Genomic DNA, 20330 nt, shown 5'->3' on the forward strand with positions numbered 1-20330 from the left:
ATGGGCATTTCGTGTTCTGACATTGGAGGATACTGGAACGAGGCTCAGGGAGCTTACGAAGAGGGAGCTGGACCTTGTGGCGGATCCGGTTCCGGTGACGATGGAGCAAATGTCGGGCTTGCTGTTGGTCTCTCCATTGGGGGTTTGTTGGTTCTCGTGTTGTTAGGTGTTGTCCTACGTCGTCGTCGCAGTGCTTCTGGTAGTACTGTGGAATTTAAGGACACTGGCAGCACTCCTATCTAGTTGCAGGACTCAATTCAATTGTAAACGGCTCTTCAAATCTATTGGACTAACTGTAAGCGATTTGCCTAGTTGTATAACATGGATGGCTCCGACCTAGTGATTGAAGCAAAACCTCTCGACGGCCTTCTAGAGAGGCCGGTGAAACAACCTTTGATTCCTCCCGTCAGCGATATTTTTCTGTGCTTTGACATTTTATTAGCTGTAAAGCATCGCGCCCGAGAGACAGACATTTATTTCAGACATAATTGTTCAAGGGCAATAGATGCCCGTGCCAGTAAGGTCATTTTCAAACCTCTAAAAGGCGCACCCGAAAACCTCCCACACATAGAAAACATCTCACCATGGCGCAAATTGCAGTCGGCATCAAAGCGTTTTTCTTGGTCTCTCTTTGCTCCGGAGCGACCGCATCTTCCAAAAACCGTGATCTTCAAGAATTTATTGCCATTGCATCTTACCAGCCAAGAACAGATGTCTCGAACCAGGTAGGTATCAAGAAGGAATTATGTCTCCTGAAGCAAGTATTTAATGTTGTTGCTCAACTCCTTTTTCACTTTAAAGAAAAACATAGCTTTGGATCAGTATGAATTATCGAGCTTTCTCGGAAACCCAGCGAACGATGATCTCGAGGCGGCCAAAGCAATTTACGAAAGAGGAGCGTTTGTCACTCCGATCGCGCGCCTTACTTTGACGAACGAAAGTGGTCTTCCCACTATGATTACTTCAGACGAGACACTCGTAACAGGAAAGACTGCAAACGGCACAGAAGTAACTGGAATCGCGTACGAATCGTTCAACCCAGGAGAAATGGAAATTTCGGTCCAGTACGCCAGCGATGCGCCAGATAGCTGCGAAGTCGGTGGGCTCCTAGAACCGTACATGCACGGATGCTTTGCAGCTGATGGTGAGCTGGACATAGAAGGAGAGCGTGTTGCTTACAGATACGACCCCTCGACCGATAATTACAACGGGAGGACTTTGCAACAATTCAGCACTGGTGCATCTTTTACATTCCGCGATCCTAATGCGGGTACCGAGTACTTTGATGAATTCGAAAAGTTCTTCGACTACTATGGGAAAGCCTCCTACGCCGATATTTTGATTCAAGCCGCTTTCAATAAGACAAATACCGGCTTTCGAAATGGAAACTTGGATTTTTCGACTTATCTTGACGGTGACGGACAAAATGGTGAGTTCAGCTTTTTAGGCGTCGGCCTCCCCGAATGTTGCTTTCGTGGCTGACCATGACCTTTTGGACACAGCGGCCATCGCCACGGCGACGGCTTACATGATTTTAGGAATGGAAATAATTGGCAAGTTGGAGCATGCTGTGGTGCAATGTGACCTTCCCTGTGAGACTGACGACTGCAAGCTTGACCCCGTGCATAGTCTCGACGAAGCCGTCGCATTTTGGACCGGAGTGTTGGAAGACTTTGATCAGGGTTCGGGGCGCAGCAACCTGTTGTACGGATTGGCTGACGAAACCTGTCGCCAGTTTCGCACTTGTGGAGTGACCGGAGATTCAACGGAAGGCACGTCGCGCGTGAACATTGATCTGTTTCAGCTTTTCCGAACCATGCAGGAGCAGCTTCTCGGTAACCAGTGCATCGAAGCTCGGGCTAGCAAAGATCGCATGATTCCCCTGATGTTTCTCCCGTTGATCCAAGCAACTCTCAGCAACGTCTTCTTGGCCAAGAGCATGTCTTTTGACGAAGTCGTCGACGGCGAGGGTGCGGTACTAGCGGCGGCGTTGCTTCCACGCCTGGCCTCTTGCAATTTCGAGGATGCGCAGCGGTTGTATTTACAAATGCGAGTCGGTCAGCACGGAGTGGCAGGTTACTCGGAAGTTCGTCAGGCTTTGGAGCGCAACTACGAGTGTTTGGGAGTCACCTGCGCCGACGTTGGGGGTTTGTACGATCGAGACAGGGGCGAATATGAAGCCGAAGGGGCTCCTTGTGGCGGGGTCGCGCAGGGAGGCGGCGGAACGAATCCGGGTCTAGCCGTTGGCTTGTTCCTTGGTGGAATGGTGGCCGTGCTGTTGGGCTTTGTGCTAATCCGCCACCGCCGCCGTAACAAGTCGCTAGGGGCCGCTGAGTTTGCAGTGGAGGGGGATCACGTGATTGCGTAAAGGATTGTTTTGGCTTGATAGTACGTAATTGTGCTAACCGTATAAAAGGGTAGCTCATGACGGTTCTACAGAGTCTGTACACTACGATGGTGTATACAACACGGTGTCACTGTAAAACGCATCGTTGCCCAGTGTGTAACGAGGGCTCCGTCCAATCCAGCAGGATACATAGGTATCGTGCTGTGGATGGTTCCAAGAGCAACGTGGTGGATATATATATAGATAGATGGTCTTGGAATACGATGCACTCGGGGGAGCGGTTGACGGACAACCAACCCCTGCCGTCGAATGCACGTTTTGGAATCATCTCTATTCGAGTATGGGTGGTACGGTACACACCCGTCCATCGGCTAGTTGGTAGTAAGTAAGTACACTCCGATGTTTGGGTACGGCATGCATATTGCGACGACATCCGGAATTGATTCTTGTCAAAATTGTTGGTGATTTTGGACGTGTCTCATATATCCATATATGCGCTGTTTTGGCATGGGTCCATCGTGTATATAGAACAAGGTCGGACTTCTTTTCTATGGAAGTCCCAAGGAACGGAACACCCTGGGTGTAGGAAAGCCCTTTTCCTGGTTTGGTACGGTTGCGAACGATTGTATCGTGCTGGGTAGATTCTTCCGGGACACGAGATTTCCTATGTGTAGACGGGACATCTTCATGTGCTATCCGAAGTCGTCCGTACCCCCTTACACCCCCACAAAGCTCGAAGTGGGGGGGAATCGTAGGGACGAGCTTTTCCAGGGATTTCCGGACGAAGTGGGCGCTGCTTCGGATACCATACCGGCAAGGCAGTATGGTATTTGGCATTCTTGGAAAGTCCCCAAACGACGAATATTTCTTCCGTTGGCGATACGTTGAAACGGTAACACGTTTCCAACCCCAAATGGTTCCAACGGTCGTTTGGAGTCCCGTATACTCGGTTTCCAACGCTCGTTACCAATCAGAGTAGGGTATTTCTATCAATTCGTGACTCCTTCTTCCGGTCTCGTCCAAGGGTCGGCGGCGCGCGGAAAAAACAAAAGTCACGCCCGACCCAACGGACGCTACGGCATTGGTAGATACCGCTTGGGTACAACGTCACCCGTAGGTGTGCAAGGAACGCCTCGGACTCTTCTGGTACCCAAGCCCCGCCAGTCCAGTTGGCACGAGTCGAGAGGTCCCGTCCGCGCCGGCCCCAACGTACGCGTCGTACGTACCGAAACGCACTGCAAGTCTTGGGAACGAGCCGAGTGTTGGCCGGCATGCGGACCAGGAACCCCGGGAGCCGACGTTCCGCGACCGCGAAAGGCTTCTCGTGTCTCGCGTGCCGGACAATTTTCGTCCAGCGGTTGAGGGGGTGCGGGTAGGTTGGTGTAGTTTTTGGGAACGGTACCGTACCGTACGGTTTATACGAATGGATCCGGTGCGGTGCGGTACACAAAACCGTTTGGGCGGAGTCCTTTGGTTCTTCGTTCGCAAAACACTGGCTTGTTTTTGGCTCCACTGGTCTTGGATTTACATTACCACCACAAGTACACACCAATATACACCAACACATACACAAGAGACAATGTTGGGTTCCAGAATTGCAAGCACTACGGTGTTGGTTACGGCGTTGTTGGCGTGGACCATGCCGGAGACGCAGGCTCGTTTCACTCCGATCGTCACGTACGCCCCCATGACCAAGGTGACGGACGTGGCGGCGTTGGACCTCGACCAGAACGAACTGGAGCGACAACTGGGGGTCGGCGCTTTGAATAACGCCCGTGCCGTCTACGAACGCGGCGGTAACTCGTTGTCCATTGCCAATCTAACCCTCGTCAACCCACCGGGTCCCATGTCGTACCCGCAAGGAACGCAAGTTCTCGGCCGAACCAAGGGCTCGGCCAACACCACCGTTCTCGGAATTCTAGTCGACGAAAGCGTGACGTGGGGTGCCAACCCTGGAAACGTTACCATCCACGTGCAGTACGTTACTTCCACGAACCAAAAGACCTACTCCGACTGCCAATCCGGTGGACTCTGGACCTTTAGTGAAGCGAACCTCAACGGTTGTAAGTGCCAACGGACGGGAACGCTGAGACTCTTACCTGTCGCACGTGCAATATTCACAGACTCACCCTTTGCCGTTCCCCTTGCTTCTTCGCGTGGCAAATCGTATCCCAGGCTACAATGATCAAGGTCATGTTACGCTGGTGCCCCCCGGTGAATCTGCGAATCGCGGCGACAAGCTCGCCTACAAGTACGATATTCGACAGGACAACTGGAACCTGCGTACGCTCCAGAGTCTCAGTACCAACGCGGATACTTCCATGAGACCTTGCCCCGGATGCCCCTTTTACGCAGACTTTCAGACCTTTGTCAACTACTACGAAACGACCGAGTACGCCGACTCGTGGATCATGGCGGCGGCACTCAACCGATCCGTCGCCTTTCCCTCCGGTCGAGGAAACGCCAATTTTGGCGCCGCCTTTACCAGCGGCAGCAAACTTGGACTCGCCGAAGCCGTCAAGAAGGGAACAGCCTACATGAGCGTCTTTATGCAAATCATTCGGGATCTCGAAGACGCCATGACGGACTGTGACAACAAGTGCGACCCCGACGACCTCTCCTGTCAGGATATTGGAGCGGAAGCGGTCCATTCATTGGACGCCGCTGTCGCTCTCTACGCCGGATCGCTAGAAGGGACTGATGGGACGGAGAACAGCGGAGTCATGCCTTATGCACTCGCCAACAGACGGGCCGCTGATTTCCGCACCGGTGGACCTCAAGGCGAACGCAGCTCCGGTACCGCCCACGTCAACTACGAGGTTATCAAGGAGTTCAAGCACGCACAGACCAGGCTCCTGGCAGATGAGTGCAATTTGGCGCGTCAAAACAAGTGGCGCATTGTCAATCTCATGAAGGTCCCGCTGGTCCAGGGTGTCCTGCGGTACGCCTACATGCGTGATTTCAACAACCCCAGTGACGCGCCCACCAGAGAAAAGGAGCAAGCCGAGGGCGCCACATTTGCCGCCGCACTCTTGCCATTCGTGCACAAGTGCGATACCGCAGACGCTACTTTGATTTACAACAACATGCGCATCGGATCCGATGCGAATAAAGTCGTCTTTGCCGATGTCAAGGCCGCCCTGGAGCGCAACTACGGTTGCATGGGAATCAGCTGTCCTCTGGTGGGCGGATTCCACAATGGACAAGACTACGAGCTGGGTGCGACGCCGTGTACCGAAGGAACTCTACAGGGCCCCGCGGCACCCGATTTCTCCCAATTACCGTCCTCCAGCGGGGGTTCGGGCGGAGGTAACGCTGGTGTGGCGGTCGGCTGGATCCTTGCGGTATGTCTGGCTGGTGTTGTGGGCTTTATGGCCTACCGACGATTCGGCAAACGCAAGAACATCGCCGACGTCATGAAGCCGCCAGCGAACAATTTGGCGGCCGTCTCCGAAATCGCCTAAGATGCACCGAGGATAAAACTTTTAAAAGTGCATACCAAGGAGATACTATATACTATAAGAAACTGGTTTTGAGAATTATTTTTCGAATAGGTAGACTCTGTACTAGGAGTGTGTTTTCGAAGCAATGGCTAGTATACATCCGAGTGTGGTAGGTAGCTTCGATTGTTCTCCTTACGGAGGAATTCACATTTTACAATCGATTTTCCGACTGCCAGCAGTTAGGTGTGCGATAAATGTAGGTTCCCCCTTGGGTGCTTTGAGGTTTCCAACCGGGAAAGGTAAACACATTCGATAGAATAAACGACCCTGGTGATAGTTCATTTTCCAATTTCGTGCCCAAATCTTTCATGATAGGCCCCAGTCCGTACTAATAGATGAGGAGATAGAATGTTAGGAACAATTTTTGCTGTTACACCCATTCTGTTTCTGTGCGGTGATGTGGACGCCAAGGTGGGGCCGGTCTTACCACTGTCACTACATTGGCTCGTCGTAGATCGACGTTCCACAAGTCGCTGCAGTAGAAAGTTGTCAACTCCCATTGTCGAGGACCTCCAACCCATCGCCGACCCGATGCCAGTAAGTGTAATAGGGGATTGAGCTCGTAACCAGTGCTTTTCACGAACAAATTTTCTGCTGCCGCTCGAAATACGACGCGTCCATCGCCACTCCCGAGATCCACAAAAGTCAACTTGGTACCGTCCCGAATTTGCTTTTGAAAATGCGGCTGGGATAATTGTTGGAAAAGAACAGTAGTGTTTGAGAAAAGTTTCGTATTACCTTTCTGCTCGAAAGCCAATATTGTCAAAACGTACCTGCTGACGTAATTGTCTAAACATGGCGTCAAGATTCTTCTGGAACGTCGGTAAATAGGGGGCACCTGTAATGTTCAACAAAATTTGCAACTTTTAGAGCACCCTACAGCCAAGTTTCAAGATAGTAGCAGTATATGAATTTCCAGGTACCTTTGCCTCGTAAGACTGGTGGCAGGCTCATCAACAGTCCTAAATTAGCTACACAAAATGCGCCAATTCCGAACGCTATGATCGGATGGAGCTTTGTTGGCGGCGAATCTTTGTCTGGCCCGCCAAGGTCACTTGCCGAGATGCCGAGTTCATCCAACGCAGCCGTAATTTCATCTGTTTCCTTCATTGCGAAGAACTTCGTCTCGCGACTGGAACTTCCTTTTTGTACAACAGTTGGTAGGAATCGACACGGATAGTCTTGACGGTGATATAATCATGACCAGGCAGAGGCCGGTTTAAATTCGGTGTTTACCGCAAATAGCTTGTTTGCTGTGTTTTTTCAAAATTAAATGTAAATGCGGATATTTGCGATACCTATTAATAACCCTAAATTTGCTCTTGTTTGCGCTGTATTTCTTTACAAGTTAGTTTTACAGGATTAGGGTTACTTTTATTAGAAATGAGAGCTGCATGAGTCTTCAAATGAAAAGTCCAAATCGACTGACTGTGATCGCGAGTAATTTTACGTAGAAATAGTACACATTCTACGTGCACCGCGAGTAACGCAAATACCTGGCTTATTTGCGGTGCTTCTGAAACCTTATTTGCGGTTATTTGCGGTGTTTGGGCCCAAAACCACGAATTCAAAACGGCCTTTTCATGACCAACCACCAGCGGCGGCGTTCCTCTGCAGACAAGGCCAGTGAAATTGTGCTTTGGTTTGATGCAACTGACAGTTGAGATCATCTCGATCAGAAATCAGAAAAAAGTTCAAGTACTAAAACTTTGAAAATAAAAAGTTCAAATATATTCTTAGGGCGTCCTTCCAAAAGCATCTACGGAACAACGTCGGCAGAACCCAGACTCGTCGCCTTGAAACGCAAGCCTTCATCCCTTTTCTATTTCGCAGGAAGTGGAAAACGCCTTTGAAAATAGAGCAAAAGCTGTGGAACCAAGAAGATGTCAACCTCGGGACAGCAAGAAAGCGAAGACCCAGGACTTGGGACACGTGAAAGGCGGCATCAGCAAAGAATGAAATCGGCAGCGTTGTCCTCTGATCACACCAGGTCTCTCGGTACTGACGAGGAATTGCAGTCGCTGACTGCAAAGAGATCCTTAGAAAAAGACGCTTTTTCCAAGACCACCGGGGGAGATTTCGGAATCTGCTTGTTTTGGGGCTTAACATTGGCCGGCATCGCATCCAGTATGCTGACCACCACGTTCGGGATTTTCCACGTTGACGTCTTTTTGCGGTCCTATCAGCTCCCTCTGTCGACTTACTCGTACGGAAATGCCGTCTATGCAATAATAAACACTGCCAACGATCTTGCGGGTGCTTGGTTGGTGGACCATGTTGCCACACGTCGGAATCGGACAGATCTCGTAGGCATGGCTGGTTGCATATTCGCAGTTTGTTTCCTGACTCCTTTTTTCCGTTGGCGAGCACCGTCTCAAAGTTGGGATGGTGTTCACTTTGTGACGACCCTGTCGCTCTACGATACCATGTTTGCCTTTATGGCAATTCTAATGGGATCAATCATAACCGACAATCATAAAATGTCGGAGAAGTCTCGAGTTCGATTCATGGCGAGTGGGAAACTTATAAACCTCTTCACTTCATTTGTTGTAGCACGGGTCGGCCTGAGTACATTTGATGTTCAAGATTTGACGCACTTTCGAATTTTTGTAGTGTTTTTGGCAATGTTGGTCAGTATCATGTTCATAGTTGCACAGCGTATGATTTATGTGAAATCCAGAACCGTGACTGCTTCTGGACAAGACGCGCTTAAGGTGAGTGCGAGTGCCACGGCCGCTTCGAGTTCAAAGGGCAAATTACACTGGCGACAGGTTGCGCTAGGTAAGTTTTCAGAAAAGAGAAAACTTGCAAGATGAAGTCGCATGCCGCCTTTTCACATTTGCCGCGTTTTAGATTTTTGGCGCCACAGAAGCTTTCGTGCTTGGATAGGAATGGAGATGTTGTTGGAGGCTCAAATGACATTTATGTCTTCCTTTACAAAGACTTTCGTTGACCGGCTTCTCTTTGATTCTGGTTATAGCAGAGCCTCCTGCGACTGGCTTCTATCCACGTTAAGACCAATAAAGGCTATCGCTGGGATTCTCATATACGTCCCAATCCGCAAGTTTGGCTACACGAAGATTTACTCTACATTGTTTGTTTTCAATTTTTTGCTTTCGGCTACTGTATTGACTGTCGCTGACTCCTCGTCGACACGGTGGATCTTGACTTTTCTTGTGCTCTACTCGGTAATAACGGGAGCTGTGCAGTCCTCTGGTTTTCATTTAGCTATGTCGGATATGGTGACAGAGATGAAACGAAATCATGCTAAGGAGAGGCGATTTGAAGAGCCTTCGTTGGCAGGTCTATTTATGGGAGCGAACGCTTTATTCTGTAAACCCATGGAGTCCCTTCTTCCAATAGTAGCAGGGACCGTGTTGCAGAATAAGGGTGACTCACAGCAAAATCTCTTTTATTTGTTGGTCATTCCAGTACTGCTCTTTTCAGTTGCCCAGTTTTTGTTTTGGAGCCGTTATGAATTGACACCAGATCGTATGAAAGGATTTCGACATGAACTTGATTCTTTGCATTCTGAGCAAGGGAGGGCTTGTACAAGTATAGCAATAGAGGCTTGAAAGCGCGATGCGACAATCCGTCCAGAGTGGAGCGCTTGTTTACTCTTACATTAGTACACACACTTTTCAATGCGCACTCTGACTGTGAATTAGTATATTGGCCGTCCAGTTCCTCATTCATATATATATTCACTCTATCCAGGAAAACCTTAAATTGTTAATATGGTGGTCGCCTTGGAGAGGCTCCAGGATTGTTTGAGATCGTAGAACTTTGGAGTTTGGTCTCGCTACGTAAAAAAAGTAGCGTCTGATTGCATTTCTGTTGGTGTACCTGCCGTAATGCCTTCCGTCAGAATTGATCTCGAAGAAGGGGTCTTCGCAGGAATATGCCTCTTTACCTACCCTTAAAATCTCCTAGATGGGCACTTCAAATACAATAAAAAATGAGGCGGCTTGGGCGAGATTGATAGACCGACATGCGGGAGAAGTTCTTTATGCTGTACTTGTAACTTCCGTACACGATGTTCAACCGATGAATTCAAAAGGTATCTCCGTTGAAACGAGAAATCTTTTAAACAATCAAATAGCGGTTCGCCTTGCAGAAATTTATTTAGATTACAGGTTTTAAAGTACCCGGAAATTTTGCTAACTGCAATTTTTTGCACTTTTCGCTCTGGTGACTCGTGCTCACGTTGTTTTGTAGGTTGGACCCACTGCTCACTGACTGTGACAAGTTTATGCTGTAGCCAAGAAGCACCTCCCACCTTGTGTGTAGGACGTACTCTGTGCGGTCAATCATTGGGGACCGGAGTACGCACTAGTACCAACGCACCTCCATTACAAAGGAAAGCATATCATTCGGCAAAGATATCGTAGAGGCTGGTTTGTTGTTCCGGAAGGAAATCGACCGCTATTGACGGCCGAAGACAAGTCTCCATGGACTTCGCGAATGGTTTTGGAGACAGTAGTGATGACCTGATGGAAAACGCAAGGATCGTCAGCCCTTATGGCGATGGAGAAACCCAAGCGTTTCCTGCTGATCCGTGGGCAAATTTTCAGTACGCACTGCCTGAAGGGTCCTCGCAGTATAAATATCGTGCTTCTAGACAAAGACCAACGATTGGAGGATCACGATCTCCCTCGGAGCCAATTCCCACCCCACGAGAAAGGATGGTGACATCTTCTAAGATCTCAACTCCTCACCGACACGGTATGGTAAATCGAGGCCATGCTAGTCGATACGAATATTCTAGTGACAAGCGATGCGATGACGTACACGTAATATTTACAGATCCCTCCGACGGTGTTGGGATCAGCGTTGAAAAAAGGAGCCAACAGGACTTGTTGCGACAAAAGGTTCGGGAGGACACCAGTCGTAGGAGCTTACAACATTCAACCAGCGCACAAAGTATGTACCGGAAACGTAGCGAAAACAAAGGTGCGTTTCCTTCATTTCCACAATTAGCGCCGAGCAAAGAGAAAGCACTGGTACGTACTCCGAACACCTAAACTTGAATGCATTGACCAATTTTGAAAAGTGAACTACACTCCTCTAAACTACGCCTTCAATTCGTATTCTTTTGTCTGAAGCGAGGCCAGCGTCCATCTAAACATACTCGGGACCATATCTCACGGCATACTTCGCCAAAATCATCAGTGGAAATAACTTCAGAAAGCACAAACGCAGAGACCGATGGTCTAAATTTGAATTGGGCATTCTCGCGTGTTCAAGTTCGAGCGAATAGTGAAACGGAGTCAACGACGGTTTGGCTAAATACTGATCACAGGCAGGATTTAGAAGGAGAAGACATTTGGTTACAAGAAGAACATGCATTCCCTTTGTTGTCAACGGGGGCTTCAAGCAGATTTTCGGGCCCATCTGGTAAAGATGGCCTCCGAAAACGTACTGATAAGAAGTTAAATCGTGTCCGTTTTGCCGAACCGATACAGAAGCCGCGATCTGTCCCTTTTCTGAAAACTGTTTCACGGGAAACTATACGGGAAGAATCCTCAGATCCTCGTTCCAAAAAGATCACACATAGTGACAATCGCGCGTGGTTCGTGGCCCAACCGAAGTCAATTCTCCGTCGGCGGCGTTTCGCTGGCGAAACCGTGTCCCATGACCCACAGTACCCCCAGAAGAATCGCCCATCCTCTCATCGCGCAGCTCCACAACGGAAGTCTGCTACATCGTTTTTGGATACACAAGGATCCCTACTCTCTCCCATTCATTCAGATAGGCGGCCTTGGGACCGCATCTCTGAAACAGGCTCGGAGTCACTCAGTCCTTCGTACAGTGATGTTGAGCGAGAGAAACGCGTTAGTCTTGGTCCCTACCACCTGCAGGAGCTAAATGAGATGTATCCCGATCCTCCTCTTGAGTTGCAGGTAAGACATTTTTGACTTTACAAAGCCCTATCTTTTGTAGCCGACCTACTCACCGACATACATTTTCTTTTAGTTCGACGACGAGTCAACTGTAGTACCAGCACGCGCTTCTTTCATCGACACTGTCGCTGCTGTTGTCGTTCAAGCCGCTGTTCGTAGATTTCTTGCCCAAAAAGTGATGCATGAGATGGTCGGCAAAGCATATTCCTTTCCGCATTTAGAATCTGACGATAAGAAATATCGACCATTGTCGTCGCGAAAGGTAACTCCTGAAAAAAGGTCGTCCCGAAAAAGTATGGTAGGAATTTGGGAGGAGCAGTGTTCATAGAAGTCATGGCTGCGATAAAAATCCAATCTGCCTTCCGAGGCTTTTGGGTTCGAGATTCGTTGAATGTGGATCATTTTTGCGCGACTATGATCCAGAAATGGTATCGACGACATCATCAGAGGCACCACTATTTTGCAGATCTTTCTCGGATCATACTGGTCCAGTCCATTTGGAGGCGCAGTATAGCCAGGGAGCACGCTGCCTTTTTCCTTGGGAGCGTAATTACAGTTCAGTCGCTGTTTCGCTCGTACAGCGCTCGCAAAAAGCTCTACTCAGGACTCACTTGCCTACGAAAGGATACTATGGCAGCTGTAGTGATCCAATCGCACTGGCGTACATATGCTTGCGAATGCAACTTTATTCGCGATCTTGTCGATATTTTGATCGTTCAAAGTGTTGTGAGAACTTGGTTAGCAAGACGACACCTGTCATCACTACGCTCCAGGGCCCAAAGTATTTCCGGCAAAAAGTCACCAACAGTATCAAAAAAATACGCGAATCAAGTGGCGGCGCAACCTACTGGAAGTCCTCGACCTGGAGAGGCCAATCGTAACTCGGCGACAGGGCAATGCTACTCCTCGTATAGGTCTGTCGAAGAGAGTTCGTTCAGCGCTATTCTTGGCAATATAAAGAGCAAGGAGAACAATCACCTCATTGTGTTGATTACATCTCAGTCTCTCTCGCGCAATCAAGCTTCCACAAGAAGTAATATTGGTACAATCTTACGCGTCCATAATGTCTCATTCGAGGAAGTGGATGGAGCAAATCCGCTAACCCGAGGACGACGCGACGAACTCTTTGCTATATCACAAATGCGCGGCGTGTACCCGCAGTTCTTTGTGGTAGACTATGAAACAGGGCTCACGTTATTTTTCTGCAACAGTGATTCTTTTTTCGGTGCCAATGAAGAAGGCTCTCTACCCAGGATACTCAATATTGCTGGTGTTGTGCAGAGCGCGATCGGAGGACATCAAGAAAGAAATAGTACCATAGACGAAGCTCCTAAAGCAAACAAGCACCTGTTTGAGCCAAAGAGGCAAAGCTCACATACTACGGTTTCAATTGACAGTGAAACTTCGGAGCCCTCTGTAGGACGGAACAGTTTGCTTTCGATGTGGAAAAATCTTGACAAGAAGAACACATTAGTATTAAATGGACACAGGAATTGACAACAACCTGATTGTGAACGCGGAGAGAAGTTGTTAGCTGTTAGTCTGTACATGTTAGTAGCAATTTCTACACTAATGCGTACGACATGAGTTCATGCATGCAATTTAAAGGAACCCCTTCCATTCGCCGCCTCAAGAAAGAAAACCGTTACTCTTTCTGTTTTATCAAGGCAGACAACTCTGAGGCAAACCCATGCATTGTAGCTGTCTGCAAGCGCGAACAAGCTTTTGACACACTTTTGATTATTGCAGCTGATGGCAGATGCGACAGGGCACCGTCGTGGTGTCTCGTAACAATTGTCTTAATAAGACGAGCAGCTCGCTCAACGCAATGTGCATCACGACTATTGAGAAGGGCATTGAGACAGGCATCGTAGCACCTTTCATCCGGCTCTATATCGGGACGACCATGAATGTGCAAATCTAACATGTAGGACAATACCACGCAAGCATTTTCCGCAGACTCCTTGGTTCTCGCATTTCTGAGAGACGTCAGTATTGCTGCAAAGACAAGTCTATCGAGCTTCAGCTTGTTTGAGGGATCGGAGTCTAAAACCTGCATTTCTCGAAACAAATCGAAGGCAACCCTGCCAGATTTTACGTTCCGAAGGGAAGCGAAAGCAAAAATAACAGCAGTATACGCTCGACTTGTCGGTTGAACACCCAAATTCTTCTGGTGTCCAAGTGTCTGCAATGCTAAATCAGCGGACTCCTTGGATCTAAAGTTCGCCATTGCTGAAATTACAGCGGTGTACAACCCAACAGATTTCGGATCCCATTGAAAAGTTCCTTTCTTAACCCCCGCCTCAATACGATGTAATAAGGTAGAAGCGGTCACAGTGTCTTCGTACTTTTTCGTTTTTACCAAAGCATTGATGAGAACCTGGTATGGAAACATGTCTACAGTAAGCCGGTTCTCACCATCTATCAAGACGTCGAAAGCCTCTTTGAGCGAGTTTTCCTTACAAAGCAAGCCAATGCACATGTTGAAGGTGCCCGAATTTGGAGCACATGGAAATCCGTGTTGCTCCGAGAGATTTATCATCGAATTCAGAAGGGATAAGACATATTTCCCCCCGCTCCCTTGAGACAGGCGGAGCCAGCCATGAATAACAAAATTGAATGTGTCTGTTGTTGGAGGCGGCCCAGCTTGGCCAATAGCTGCTTCGACCATAGCGACAACATGAGCATGCGCTTGTAGCATTCTTCCACAACGGACTTGAGCTTCCATGTAGGACATGTGTGTTGCTAAGTCCGGTCGAATAACAACCGAAAATGAGTCTCCCGACGCGATCGCTGCCTGGGCGGTGTTGCTCATATCAGTCAAAGAGTATCCGTCGCGAAGTAGCGTTTCCGCTATTGTTGCTGCCTCGTCACAACCACTTTTTGCCCACGCCGATAGTGCGGCGTTGAGGCAAGAAGTTAAATCTACGCGATCTTCAGCACGAGAGATGTTTTTTGCTCGAAAATGTGCGACGGCTTTTCTAAAAATTGCTTCCGCTCTCTGGGGTTGCCCTCGTCGTGCAAAGGCTGCTGCCACAGTGCCAAAGCTGTATTTGTCCGGGTGCGCTACGCCATGATTAGCTTCCAGCTGGATCATCATTTCCAAAATTTCAAGAGCCCGTTCGGCTCCTCTTCCCTCTTGACTCGTGCTCCAGGCCTTGAGAACTCGGTTAAATGACGTTGTCGTCGGATGCGGTCGGCCTTTGGTGGACAGACTTGAAAGGTGGATAAGCGTATCTTCTGCCGCCATGGCAGCCCCATACTGTGTGCTGGCTTGATTCGAGTGCACTCGAATGAGTTGACTATATATAGCGGAACTAGGATAAGAAGGCTGTAGTCTTTCCTCCAGCTCTTGCACGAGTCGTTGTGCTACTGTTCGAGTATCGGGGTGAGAGCTCAGACCACAAACATACAGCACGCTGCTGTAGGTGCCGTTATTCGGTGGGGGGTACAAATTTGGCTGCGTTTCTTGCAGCTCCCACATTCGCTCAAGTAGAGACCTTGCTTTGAAAAGTGATTCGTCTGTGTTGGTTCTAGCCCAACCGCGGATTACACGATTGAACAACGTGACTTTGACTTCTTTCCTTTCCTCGATTAACTTTACCAAAATCTGTTCTGCGATAATCATGCATTGTTGTGTACCTCTCTTAGTAAGAATATTGATTGCTTTTCGACAAAACCCAGCTATATCGTTATTCATCGTTCCGTTAGGCAGCGACAAAGCAAACTTAATTGTTGAGTCCTCTGGTCCTGCCGGGAGATAATTTTTTCTCTCGCGTCTGCTCTCAGTGACAACTTTCGCAGCATTGGTCGTGAGTTTTCCACAAGGTTGTAAAGAAAATGGACAATCTGAAATCGCCGAAAGCATTCGGCAGCGATCCCTTGCGGTAGCCATCACTGCTGTGGATAGTGGTTGTCGGCGACGCAGCCGCAATACGCGCCACGAAAACTTAAGTTCATGAACGCAATTCATACTTGTAGTGGGAGGTCGCCCTGCACTAGCTCTGTAAAGCGGTGGATTTCGGCCGGCAGAAAAGTTATCTCCCGAAGTGGTGGCAAATAGTTTGACTGTGGGAGGGATGCAACAATCAATGTAACAGTAAGCGACAACAACGCAACCAACGTGCCCTATCCTCCAAATTCGAAATACAGTTACCGCACAATCAACACTGATAGTGGCTAGCTGCTGGACTTTTTTGTATTTACACTTTTGAAATCAATTGTAACTCCGTATTCCTAGAGTGGTCGGAATCCGAAGTCACTGCTAGTAGAGGTAGGCAAGCACTAAAGCTCATTTTTTGGCTCCGTGTCACATTCAGTCAGTCAGTCATATGGCTTATGTCGTTCCTCATCCAGCGCAATAGCCGCCTTTCACAACTCTGACCATCGTCAAACGCTTTTCCAAGCTGTGCTCGCAGTCTAATCATGGGATTCGAAGCCTTCTTATAAACTTGAAGCGGATTTCTGAGCCGCAAAGGTAGAGCAAGTAAATAAGTACCTCCACCCGACCTTGCTTTAAGTGCACCGCTATTTCCAAGCCTTAAGCTTTACTTCACACCTCGATCGAGCTTGCGGTGGGATGCCGTCACGAAGTGTTATTGAAGTCGATGTTTTAATTCCGGTTCACAACGCGAAGGATACACTGCGGGCTACGATCGAGTCCGCCATGAATCAAGAACCATCACACGATGACGACAACGTTGAAAACCAAATCGACCTCGATGTTCACATTTGCTGCTATGATGACGGTTCTACAGATACGAGCTGGTCCATACTCAAAGATCTGGAAGATCAGCACATGAAAAATTGTCGGCAATGCTCCTCCATCCGTTGCGACGGCAGCAAGCGCTCGCGAGTGCTGACGAAACTGTGGTTAGGTAAGGAAGCAACATCTCGAGGAGCAGGTTACGCGAGAAACCGGGCGGCTCAACTTCGACCAAATCCAAATCCCGATGGTTTTCTTTGCTGGTTGGATTCAGACGACTTGATGGCACCGACACGGATATATCGCCAAGTGCAGTATTTACTCTCTCTAGAGGAGGAAGCTCGCAAACGAGCACTCTTGGGATGCACATTTGAACGCGACCCACCCGATTCAACATGGCACTATTCTGCTTGGGCCAACGGTTTGACCGATGATCGGCTAAGTCTGGAGCGGTTCCGAGAATTGACCATAATTCAGCCTTCATGGATGATGCAGCGATCCCGATTTGCGGAAGTGGGCGGCTATGTTGAAGCCCCTCCCCTAAACGACAGTGATGATTCCGTTGAATGTTCCGTATCTATCCAGAAATTCGAACTAATACATCCAGTATTTGACACCCCCACGACGCTGCGATTAGCGGAAGATTTGCGGTTTTTTCATGCTCATCTACACTCGAATGGAACCCTCAATCTATTGCGTCATGATTCTCCCCTGGTGATATACAGGCATCGTGCCGGTCTTTCTCAAAGCACGACAACACCACGGAAACTATTGCTTCAGTTACGAACGCTAGCGTTTGAACGAATGGTTCTTGAATCGGGGGAAATATGGAAAGAGAACGGTTTCTGTATCTGGGGTGCGGGCCGAGATGGAAAGGATTTTGTTAAGGCTCTGTCGGATACGAACCGTAAAAGAATTCGTTGCATGGTCGACGTAGATGACAGGAAGATTGCTATTGGCTCTTACGTTAATCGAGATATCAGAGTCAACATTCCTATTATGCACTTTTCTCTTTTGGCAAAGGACGAAAGCTTGCGTAGCAGCCTCTACGAGCAATGGACAACGGGACAGAACCATAACCTTCCCGGATTTGGTAAGATTCGGAAGGGAAGAAATTTGACAGGCCCGCAAGGGCTCCCTTCAGCAAAGAAACCCAAGTTGTCGAACAAGGGTAGCGTTGACCCGCAATTCAAATCCCTCCTACGCGAGCTGCCCGTTGTAGTTTGTGTCTCCATGTATCGGACAAATGGTGCATTGGAGCACAACGTGAAGCAAATTGGACGCATCGAGGGTGAAGATCTATGGCATTTTATCTAATAGTAAGACGGCTGGCTACTTTCGAGGAAATAGTAAACAGGCCTCAGAGGTTTTTGTTGGTAAAGACTTATGTGTATCGTTTAGAAAACATGGCAGGCATGCAAACGTTCTCTAAGCGGTCCGACAACGTGAGTCCCCCGAAGTGATATAACGACTTGATCACTGTCCCTCTACAAATTCACCAAGAGAGAATCCATTGGTACTTTAAACAGGGGCATTAATTGACTTTGGCTATCGCCGCCATCAAAGTCGGGGTCTTTATGACGTCGACGCAGCCGGCAGTGATACGTCTGAAAAACAAAAATTGAAAATGAGATCAAGTGACAGGAGACCAAAGGAATGCAATCAAACGCAGCAACGCACCCCTTGCTTATTATTTTTGCACCTCTGACAAGGCTTTATACCGGTATGGCTAGCGAAAGCTTTACTTGCATCTGGGTAAACGGCGCCGTTTGGTCCGACAAATGAATGTCCATGGCGGCCTGACCGCGATGAGTGTACGGCAGCCTTGATGATACACGACCTGAAGGCTTCGATTTGCTCAGGGTCACCTTCTTCCATTACCTTCCGCAAGTCGGTTGCAGATGCCGTTGGCTTAGGACCAACACTAGAAGTGACCACACTGGGAGTGTTCAGTGATTTGACGGCTATCGATCGGTCGATATTAATCTTTGGACTTGTCCCCGCGTGCTCCACGGGCGCTTCTTTGTTGCTATTGGTACTGAATAAGCTCTGGCTCTTGGAGCCCAAAGCTGAATGACTGCTGACATGGCTACCACCGTTTGCCGCGCGATGATAGGACGTACTTAGTGTCATAGCAGATCCCACCATGACGCCACCTCCTGCGCTAGAGGTGGCTAGTCCTGCACCGCCAGATGCGTGGATCCCCGAAATTCCCGGAGCATTTGCGCCTACAAAATTGGGATCCGCGACATGATTGGTTTGTAGTCCGAAATACCGACCCTCGGTCAAATGAAATGAATTACTGTCCAAGTGCGCGACGAATGCCCCCTTCCCTTTGGGTGGATAAAAGGGATGGGCATCCTCAAATGCAGAATCAGAAAACGGGAGTCTGGTCAGGTCGGCTAGTTTGGGAGGAACTGGAGCAGCGGGTAAAGGTGGAATGGTGGCAATGGCAGCTGCTTCCATTGCGCCCTCATGGGAATCAAGGTTTTCTTGTGCTGCCTGATAGCCTATGATAGCCTTTTCTCGTGTCGCAACATCTTTAATATACTGCTGTCGTTGTTTCACATATGCTTTGGGATAAGATACTGATAGCGACACAGGAATCATGTCCTTGAACGACATCGGCCGTTTTCTTTTACAATCAGAAGGCGTGTTGCTCAACGTCAAGGACTTGGATAGGGAAGCTATTAGCACGCGAGGTAGTAAGGACGGATTTGTCCGTTCTGATTCCGGCAAATCCAAATCATAATTATCGTCTTTACTTTCTGTGGCCTCCAAATAGCGTCGGGGCATCAAGTCAGGAAAGCGTCGAGCAAGGACAATATCAGAATCAAACATGTCGCCTACCATTCTTTGAACACTAGAGCCACGATGAGGGTTGCTCGTGCGCTTGTATTCGCTATATCCAGCCAACGACATGTGGTGATCGAACACGGCAGACGGCGTAGCGTACCCTGTTTTTGTAGCAGTTTCTATAGATTTCAGACCGCTTGTCGGCAACATGAGTAAACCTGGTGAAGCAATCGGTGGCAGACGCATAGGTCGAGAAGGCAACATGGAACGTCGTTTCGTTGTTTTGGTGGCCTTAGTGGAACGACTGGAAGACAATTGGTTCTGAAAAACAATAGCAGCGACAGCATCGTCTTCTCCTGAGTCATCGCTGTCGACAACGGTGGCTTTAACGACAGCGTCGCCATCTTCTTCTTCATCGTCATCGTCGGATTTCGATGTTACGTTGGAACTGCGAGAGCTCATCGGAAGCTTGAAAGCACGTCGCATCAATGAGGGTTTCTTGGGAGGAAGTGGAATTTCGTTTCCTTCTCCATTAGAACCAGTAGTTGCGGGTGAAGGTTCTTGAGCAGCTATTGCACTGAGCGCCTGGTTTATGACTGGAGGAGCAGGCATGATCTTATTGGCTGTTGTCAAAGGGCTACACGATTGGAATCCCTTCGTCGTTTGTTTAAGAGACAGTTTGATCCTCATTTTCGGAGGTGCGTGCGCCAACATGGGGAAGTGAGAGTGTCCCTTCCGAGGAAAATCCTCTCGTTCCTCATCCGTATCGTGCGAATCGTTGTCCGACGATGTATCGTCGTCATCCTCGTTTTCCCTCGAAGGGTCGGAATCGTTGTCCGTCGATGATTCTCCACTATCTGAGTCCTTGACGCCAGCGTCCGTCGAATTGTGTTCATCCGAAGATTCCATGCTGGTTTTCTAAAGATAGTGGGACGTCTGTGAAACAAAGGAAGAGACTACGGGTGAAGTTTGAAGGGTAACAGTAAATAGGATTGCAGAGCAAAATTCCGTCGAGGGTGCGCGGCACTGCGAACGAAGGCATTCCCCCAACGTGGGCGCAACAGATGTCGGTAGCA

The 20330-nt window shown here is 48.7% G+C and overlaps 7 protein-coding genes across 7 annotated transcripts; 5 read left to right on the plus strand and 2 right to left on the minus strand.

Moving 5' to 3' along the window:
- Positions 1-584: 584 nt before the first annotated feature.
- Positions 585-2368, plus strand: PHATRDRAFT_47240 (predicted protein; the record flags this gene model as incomplete). The annotated part of the gene is made up of 3 exons (XM_002181430.1): positions 585-725; positions 802-1429; positions 1503-2368. The coding sequence occupies 3 exons, from the start codon at positions 585-587 to the stop codon at positions 2366-2368; spliced, it is 1635 nt and encodes a 544-aa protein (XP_002181466.1).
- A 61-nt stretch (positions 2369-2429) lies between these two features.
- On the plus strand, positions 2430-5884 carry PHATRDRAFT_54708 (predicted protein). The gene is made up of 6 exons (XM_002181431.1): positions 2430-2732; positions 2905-3193; positions 3465-3719; positions 3924-4324; positions 4350-4410; positions 4471-5884. Exons 1-6 carry the CDS (start codon positions 2455-2457, stop codon positions 5809-5811), a joined length of 2625 nt encoding a protein of 874 aa, XP_002181467.1. The 5' UTR covers positions 2430-2454; the 3' UTR covers positions 5812-5884.
- A 117-nt stretch (positions 5885-6001) lies between these two features.
- Positions 6002-6960, minus strand: PHATRDRAFT_37393 (predicted protein; the record flags this gene model as incomplete). Its single annotated transcript, XM_002181612.1, has 4 exons — positions 6002-6178; positions 6278-6535; positions 6624-6688; positions 6774-6960. The coding sequence occupies 4 exons, from the start codon at positions 6958-6960 to the stop codon at positions 6002-6004; spliced, it is 687 nt and encodes a 228-aa protein (XP_002181648.1).
- A 526-nt stretch (positions 6961-7486) lies between these two features.
- On the plus strand, positions 7487-9425 carry PHATRDRAFT_47242 (predicted protein; the record flags this gene model as incomplete). Its single annotated transcript, XM_002181432.1, has 2 exons — positions 7487-8631; positions 8740-9425. Exons 1-2 carry the CDS (start codon positions 7734-7736, stop codon positions 9423-9425), a joined length of 1584 nt encoding a protein of 527 aa, XP_002181468.1. The 5' UTR covers positions 7487-7733.
- Positions 9426-10093: 668 nt separating this feature from the next.
- PHATRDRAFT_47243 (predicted protein) lies at positions 10094-14513 on the plus strand. Its single transcript, XM_002181433.1, has 4 exons — positions 10094-10803; positions 11023-11753; positions 11827-11928; positions 12033-14513. The coding sequence occupies exons 1-4, from the start codon at positions 10302-10304 to the stop codon at positions 13248-13250; spliced, it is 2553 nt and encodes an 850-aa protein (XP_002181469.1). The 5' UTR covers positions 10094-10301; the 3' UTR covers positions 13251-14513.
- A 1626-nt stretch (positions 14514-16139) lies between these two features.
- Positions 16140-17836, plus strand: PHATRDRAFT_47245 (predicted protein). Its single transcript, XM_002181434.1, has one exon. The coding sequence runs from the start codon at positions 16333-16335 to the stop codon at positions 17773-17775; it is 1443 nt and encodes a 480-aa protein (XP_002181470.1). The 5' UTR covers positions 16140-16332; the 3' UTR covers positions 17776-17836.
- A 284-nt stretch (positions 17837-18120) lies between these two features.
- Positions 18121-20205, minus strand: PHATRDRAFT_47246 (predicted protein; the record flags this gene model as incomplete). The annotated part of the gene is made up of 1 exon (XM_002181613.1): positions 18121-20205. Exon 1 carries the CDS (start codon positions 20161-20163, stop codon positions 18121-18123), a length of 2043 nt encoding a protein of 680 aa, XP_002181649.1. The 5' UTR covers positions 20164-20205.
- Positions 20206-20330: the final 125 nt, after the last annotated feature.

Source organism: Phaeodactylum tricornutum, chromosome 13, assembly GCF_000150955.2.
Source record: "Phaeodactylum tricornutum CCAP 1055/1 chromosome 13, whole genome shotgun sequence".
NCBI lineage: Eukaryota > Bacillariophyta > Bacillariophyceae > Surirellales > Neidiaceae > Phaeodactylum > Phaeodactylum tricornutum.

Bases quoted from the DNA above. Each gene is read 5' to 3' on its own strand.
- PHATRDRAFT_54708 (XM_002181431.1), top strand. From the start codon at position 2,455: ATGGTGTATACAACACGGTGTCACTGTAAAACGCATCGTTGCCCAGTG. The intron at 2,733-2,904 runs GTAAGTACACTC...TTTCTATGGAAG, and splicing joins CATCGGCTAGTTGGTAGTAA to TCCCAAGGAACGGAACACCC. The intron at 4,325-4,349 runs GTACGTTACTTC...ACGAACCAAAAG, and splicing joins AACGTTACCATCCACGTGCA to ACCTACTCCGACTGCCAATC.
- PHATRDRAFT_47243 (XM_002181433.1), top strand. From the start codon at position 10,302: ATGGACTTCGCGAATGGTTTTGGAGACAGTAGTGATGACCTGATGGAA. The intron at 11,754-11,826 runs GTAAGACATTTT...ATTTTCTTTTAG, and splicing joins ATCCTCCTCTTGAGTTGCAG to TTCGACGACGAGTCAACTGT. The intron at 11,929-12,032 runs GTGATGCATGAG...TCCTGAAAAAAG, and splicing joins GTAGATTTCTTGCCCAAAAA to GTCGTCCCGAAAAAGTATGG.
- PHATRDRAFT_47245 (XM_002181434.1), top strand. From the start codon at position 16,333: ATGCCGTCACGAAGTGTTATTGAAGTCGATGTTTTAATTCCGGTTCAC.